Source organism: Berghia stephanieae, chromosome 12 (assembly GCF_034508935.2).
Source record: "Berghia stephanieae isolate SIO BIC M18660-M18661 chromosome 12, UCSD_Bste_1.3, whole genome shotgun sequence".
Lineage (NCBI taxonomy): Eukaryota > Metazoa > Mollusca > Gastropoda > Nudibranchia > Aeolidiidae > Berghia > Berghia stephanieae.
Genome location: NC_088371.1, coordinates 30,520,822 through 30,528,321, shown reverse-complemented (window position 1 = coordinate 30,528,321; position 7,500 = coordinate 30,520,822). Strand labels below are relative to the sequence as shown.

General features: G+C 35.8%; 1 protein-coding gene across 1 annotated transcript in view; it reads left to right on the top strand.

Moving 5' to 3' along the window:
* The window catches only part of LOC144957920 (uncharacterized), a gene marked incomplete in the record, with an annotated part of 128,166 nt that overhangs the window by 10,667 nt on the left and 109,999 nt on the right, over window positions 1-7,500 (top strand). The window contains 1 exon segment of the mRNA XM_078889477.1: window positions 5,218-5,330. Within this exon segment, the coding sequence (XP_078745603.1) occupies window positions 5,232-5,330 (99 nt within the window).

The window sequence follows — 7,500 nt, the reverse complement described above, 5'->3', positions numbered from 1 at the left end:
TTATCTTTATCGTTATTTATTTCGGGAATTTTCAAAGAAAATATTTTTAAGTAAGTCCTTCTGAGCCACTTGGACTCATTGTAAGACAAATTAAGTCCTTGAGAGCCTTGTAGCCAATTGTACAGGAGTTATCCCGGTTTCAATAGCGTGAAGCGGACAATTAACGTATTTGTTTGAAAACCTTTGAACAGGACGCTAGTCTATCGCAGATTACTATCCCAGCTTGACAGGTACCCTTTTACACCTGAATGGAGTGAGTGATTGGAGTAAATTTTCTTGCTCTAGAAAGTACAAATTGGCTTCGGTCGGAATCGAACACAGAACCTCTGAGTGCAGAGTACAACGCGCTAACCATGGGCCATCTTGCCCCTTAAGCTTATAAATCCGGAACTTATCCATGTTGCTGTAGCGTTAAGCAGACAGATAACAGTTTAAAATTTAAAAAAATAAAATTCCCTTTTTCATCTCATAGGGGAAATTTTTCTCGAGGGTCTATTCCAAGGGAAGACTGGAATAACCCAGGCGTTAGCCGCAATGCAGCGCCGCCCGCAAATTGAGCTAGGGCGAGGTATAACCCAGGCGTTAGCCGCAGTGCAGTGCCGCAAATTGAGCTAGGCGAGGTGACTTACTCAAGGCAACACAGCGCATCAGCGGGTGATCGAACTGATGCCTTTCGGGTACGAAGCAAAGACCGTACCACCGAGCTATGCTGACTTTCTATTATCCTCTTGAATGATACAAGTCCGTCAAAGATTACTTTCATCAGCGAACCGGTACTCATTTGCACCTGGGTAAAATGAGGTGATTCCAAGAAAGTCATTTTAAGATAAGATCGGAGATCACCATAGAGTCTACGGAATTGACCCTTGAGCAATCTTTGGGTCATTAAAGGCTGCACCCAATATTGTTTTCTCTTTCAATTTGTCTTTTTTTTCCACGTAGTAAAGCACAGAAATATGCAACCTCTATTTCATCCATTACTAGTAGTAGTAGTAGTAGTAGTAGTAGTAGTAGTAGTAGTAGTAGTAGTAGTAGTAGTAGTAGTAGTAGTAGTAGTAGAAGTAGTAGTAGTAGTAGTAGTAGAAGTAGTAGTAGAAGTAGTGGAGAAGAGTGGTAGTTGTAGTGGTGGTAGTAGTAGTAGTAGTAGTAGTAGTAGTAGTAGTAGTAGTAGTAGTAGTAGTAGTAGTAGTAGTAGTAGTAGTAGATGTAGTAGTCGTAATAGTAGAAGTAGTGGTACTAGTAGTAGTAGTAGTAGTAGTAGTAGTAGTAGTAGTAGTAGTAGTAGTAGTAGTAGTAGTAGTAGTAGTAGTAGTAGTAGTAGTAGTAGTGGTAGTGGTAGTAGTAGTTGTAGTAGTAGTTGTTGTAGTAGTAGTAGCAGCAGCAATAATATTACTCTTGCTATAAGAATATTTCATGATTATATAAATCTTATGAAAACAAATCCCATTGTACAGTGTAAAAAATCATTATCGTCATGTCGTATCTTATGTTGATTCATAAAATGTGAATTATTAGAGTTGTACCAAGGACTTATTTTTTAAATTATTAATTTATAATTCAAACTATTAAATAACTAATCTATTATTTAGAAGATTTTACATTATTATTATCACCATTATAATTATCATTATTATTATTATTATATTTATTATTATTATTATTATTATTATTATTATTATTATTATTATTATTATTATTATTATTATTATTATTATTATTATTATTATTATTATTATTATTATTATTATTATTATTATTACTATCATTATTACTATCATTGTTTGCCTTGCTTTATTATTGATTTTATTTACTTGATTTGTTGATGAAAATATTATATTCTTGTATGAGTTATATTGACAATTGCCTACAAATAAACTTTTGAATCTTGTAAAAAAAAAAAAAAAAAATGCATTCGCGCAGGTGTGTCCCGGGACAGTCCTGTCCTGGTGCGGAACCCCTTTTGAATAGAAGTTTTCTCCAGCGGGACAGGACAAATTTGTCCTGGGACAGTTTTGTACTAGTGCGGAAGGTATGGTTGATGGTATAGTGATGTGTGTGTGTGTGTGTGTGTAACGAGTCTACGGCTGTCGTACGCGGAGAAATTATGTAGGCATGTGTGTACGGGTGTATGTGTGTACATCTTTTTGTTTGTTTTGTTTTTAAGGGTTTTACGGCGCTTGCAACACATGTAGGTTATATCAGCGCCAGTAAAAAGGGAGAATATGGGATAGTAAAAAGTTCTAGATTTACAATTAAAGCACCCAAGAAAAGGTAAGACAAAGGGGAATGGTACAAATAAGGAATTGGTGTAGATTCCAAGAGCATACCATCAATGTATTTATTTTGAGATCACCTAAAAGTCTCATCCTGACACGAACATAGGTTCCTACTAAGAGGAATACACTCAAATGCTTACATTATACTTTCAAAACAACAAATATAGTAATACATAACGAGAGATGATTTCCAAGGAAGAAATATATCATCTACCAAAACAATAATATACATTTGACTTTTTTGTTAAGCGCAATAGAACACTTGTTGGATTAATGGCCGCTATATAAGTATGTTATATTATTATACAAGTCAAAGTATAAAATGATAAATGTGATGAAAGATTATTCTTTATTTAAGACAAACTAGCATAGAAAATAAAGTTTAAAAAAACATCTTGAGCTTTATATAGAGCAATATCCACTAAACGTGCTCAAAGCGCTTTAAAATGGTACCCGACCAACAGCAACGTGTAACATAAAGAGCGAGACATGACGCTTGTTAGGCGATATTACATTTTATTCCGACAGAGACAACGCTTTTAACGGCTAGGTACTCAGTTAACACACGTGTCCGGTGAGAGAATGTGAGAAAAGGACTCAACTATGCGCTGAGGCTCAAACCCCGGATCTTCTGAATCGATAGCGAGTGTCACACCACAAGACCACATAGCCGCACGTAAGTTAGAATTATGTTAGGTAATAGAGATGAACAACAAACCACGTGATTTATATCTGAGATGAAAGAAAGGCCAACTATGGATCCACACCCCAGTGAATCTTCTGAACAGAAATGAATTTAATTAGGCTTTTGATTCGTTCAATTATTCACTTGCTTGTATTTTCCAGACCTTTGGCACATGAAATAAATAATGAAATATAATCTGAACAGTTTAAGGCCTGACAGACACACCCAGACATAGAAAACTATTCAAAAGTTTCCATAAATGGAAAACTATTTCAATTGTGACCCAACGTCGCAAAACAGTATTATGTCGGGATGGATCAGATGCTAAAAAGTCAAATTATAGTTAAACTGGTCAAAAATATGAAACGTTGGTCTTTAGCACAGTAAAATATGATATTCCTTCTCCTCTATAAAGCAAATAAACTCAAGTTAAGCATGATATTTCTGGCTACAAATTCCATTTTAAGCATCTTAATCATCTCGACTTAATACCGTTTTGAGACGAGGGGTCACAATTCACCAACTCATATAATGTCTAGCAATTAAACAATTACGTCTTCATGGCTTATGTTGCATCTTATAGAAAATAAGTTTTGTTGAATGTTTGAAGCAAAACTCAATGTCAGCAGCATTCGTTCTATCGCGAGAATTTGAGAATTTCCCTTCGTCAGTGATTATTGAAATTATGAGTAATGTAAATGTTGCTGCTCGAAGCTAGAAGAAATAAACAACAATGTGAAATTGAATGTAAGCTTCAATCTAATTACAGAAACAGGTCAAATAAACGTTTCGAGTTTCCCCTTTATCAACAAAACAGGATGAATGAAACACTACTTTCACATTGTTATTTATTGAAATTGTGATAACAACAAGTAATAAAGTGAGTAGGAAAGTGCCAGAAGACAACAGAGAATAAAAACTTAGCGGCGACGATGGGGGCTCGAACCAGCGTCCTTACTGGTACGACAACTCCGCCAGGCCGGGGAGATCGTGACTCTACCGTATGAGCTATTCACGACCCGCCAACTTTTAAAATTCGAATCTATCTCGGGTACGGCAGTAACCGGTAAATGTGAAATACTTCTGGATCCAACTCACCCTATACTGGTATACCTTATACATCTGCATAGGCTTTATCGACTCATATTGAATCAATAGCAGTATCGACTAGACTATGGCTAACCATTTCTTGAGAGTCCTTAACGCTTGATCGAGCCGATAAAATCAATAAGATCAACGATATTATTTTGACTTGGGCGCCAATCTAAATATAAGCTTGGGAAACTAATTGATTTAGTTGTTCTCTTTATGGCGATTGCTCTGTATACGAGTATTTTCTTCATTTCCATCCAGGATCAAAATATAGACATTTATACAGGGCATTTCCACGGATTTGTCATACTCAACGGGCTTCAAAATGTTAAATTTATTCCCCATGCAGGAGGAGGAGGAGGAGGCGGAGGAGGAGGATAAAGACGAAGAAGAAGAAGAAGAAGAAGAAGACGGAGAAGAAGAAGAAGAAGAAGAAGAAGAGAAGAAGAAGAAGAAGAAAGAAGAAGAAGAAGAAGAAGAAGAAGAAGAAGAAGAAGAAGAAGAAGAAGAAGAAGAAGAAGAAGAAGAAGAAGAAGAAGAAAGAAGAAGAAGAAGAAAAATAAGAAGGAGGAGGAGGAGGAGGAGGAGGAGAAGGTGGAGTAGGAGGAGGAGGAGGGAGGGGGAGGAGGAGGAGGAAGAAGAAGAAGAAGAAGAAGAAGAAGAATAAGAAGAAGAAGAAGAAGAGGGAGGAGGGGGAGGCGGAGGAGAAGGAGAACGAGAGGGAAGAAGGAGGAGAAGGAGAAGGAGGAGGAGGAGAAGAAGAAGAAGACGAAGAAGAAGAAGAAGAAGAAGAAGAAGAAGAAGAAGAAGAAGGGGAGGAAGTGGTGGTGGAGGAGGAGGATAAATGAAGAAGACTTCAAAACAAATTATTATGAAACCAATTGACCCAGTCCCTATGTTTTCTGGGGAATTACATGTGCCTTATTCGTGAAAAATGTGAATGAAAGTAAAAATACGTTTTAACATTTTACTGATTTAATGACAAATATAAAAAGAAAAGAAAAAAATAAATTGCCAAACCCCATTTTCCATACTAGACAGATTCATAAGATGACCTGTTATGTTCTGGGTTTGGCATTAATAATGCATTCGAATGTTATTAGAGGTTAACACAGCTACCGCAAACAAACACATATCTAACAAATAATGTCCTCTTTCTTTCAGATAAATCAAGAAAGATGGGAAGTCGTAAAGAACATAAAAAGCCGCTGGTAGCCGTGCAGGAAGGTGGCGCCCAGGAAGATGGCGATTTTGTGGCACTGAGGGAAAGTCGAAAAGTAAGACTTGTTCTTTTCAACGGTCCGATCTCTGGCACTCAATCATTTTCTTTTCATTAATTATCTCATTATTTTTTTTTAAGGAATATGTAAATGTTGCTGCTCGAAGCTCGGTAAATGGGAAACCCGAAACGTCCATTTGATCTGTTTTCGTAATTAAATTGAAGCTTACATTCAATTTCATATTGTTATTTATTTGTAGAATTTCTAGAATGTTATAGATTGATGCAAAAAGAATTATAAATGAGCCTCATTTAAACAACGGTGGCAGAAAATGATGTAAACTACAAAAAAGAAAGGAAAAACATGTATTGTTCTTCTTAAAAACAGCGGCTTCATAAAAATCCGAATAATTAATTAAGTTTGAACGCAGGTCTAATTCCATATCAATTATTTAAAATGTAACATGAATATTCATGACAAATATTTATAATCCAATTGTCTCAAAACAGTACTGTGTTCCTCTGAACTCCCTTTCTTTAAATTCAATCATTTCTGGCTGCCTAACCATTTAATTTTATGCTTGCTTGTTGTATGTTGTTATTTATTATTATTTTATCTTTCACAGTCAATGTCTCTCGTGCATTTATGTTTACATTGTATCCTTGTATATATAAATTGCTTCCTCACTTTTAATATTCTTAGAAATTCAATTTACTTTTCTTTCAAATAGACGTCTAATGTGTTGCTTTTTTGCTTTATTTTCTTCTCACTTATCCCACATTTATTAATGAACATGCTTGATTTTATATCTACTCAACACCGTAACAAACGCTCCAATGTTTACATTCAAAGAGCTCACTGTTACCATGGTAACCGTTATGATCAACAACTACACGTGACGTTAATCAGAAATCGGGCTGATAAGATGAATATAATTCGTTTGTCTTCATCCATGATGGATGAGTTAACGTTATTTGTGACTCTCGTCTCAAAACGGTATTAAGTCAGGATGATTAAGATGCTTAAAATGGAATTTGTAGCCAGAAATATCGTGCTTAAGTTGAGTTTATGTTCTTAATAGAGGAGAAGGAATATCATATTTTACTGTGCTAAATACCAACGTTTCATATTTTTGACCAGTTTAAGTATAATTTGACTTATAAGCATCTGATACACCCCGACATAATACCGTTTTGAGACGTTGGATCACATTCTTCCTTCCGGTTCTTAAAGACAGATGGGCAAGTTTCTAATTACAAAGCGCATTCCTATTTTTGAAAAGGGTAGCGATTCGTTTTTCAGAAATGTACACATTGTTTGGGTATAGTACCGTTATTTTTTAACTGTTGACAACTCATTACTATTTTAAACACAATTGGCCGCCTATATTCAGGCAATAGCCACCTTTAGTACAAGCAAAAACCTGATTCAATCAGTCCCATTATGGATTCAATAGTCTGATGTCACGTCCGCCCAGCAACGAGCAGCTTGGTTCTAAGCAAAGAAAATCGGTACTTTTTATTTTTCATGCTGACTAGAACTTTTTCACACGTCATGTGATCAGAATGTATAAAAGTCAAAACACTATCAGATTCTGATTTATAATGTTTTTCTCCTCTGGATACATTTATATGCTTTTCGGAGAAGTATTTCATAAGGGCGTCCGCCATTATTCCGATAGTTTAAAACCAGCTACAAAGTTACTATGCGTTATTACGAAGGAAGTGACGTCACGACTGTTGAACCCTATTGGGAAAGCACTGAAAATCTACAAAGTGGTCAGGAGCAGGATCTCAGCAAATTGCCACGTGCTAAAGTCAGCTATTGTCCTGACAAAATGTTCTAACGTAAAATAAAATTCTAAGGGGTTGAGGCTGACCAAAAATATCTGTGTGTCTCTTACAGAAGAAACGCAATTGACGCCACTCAGCTCTTTGTTATTATTATTAGACAGCCACTTTAATGATAAGTTCTCACAACATTTTATCAATCAGACTATAGATAGAATGAAGTTGACGTCACTCAGGTCTTTATTATTGCTTTTTATCATCCGTATTTCTCACTAAAATGCATTAACCAGACTATAAAAGTTCAAGGTAACACATAGTTTTGTGTGTTGGTCCGATATACTTCCGGATGGCAATGTTGTGAACGTCTTAGCCAAGCGCATACTATCTATAGAGCTTCAATATGAGACATAGTTTTATGTGTTGATACATTATATGCG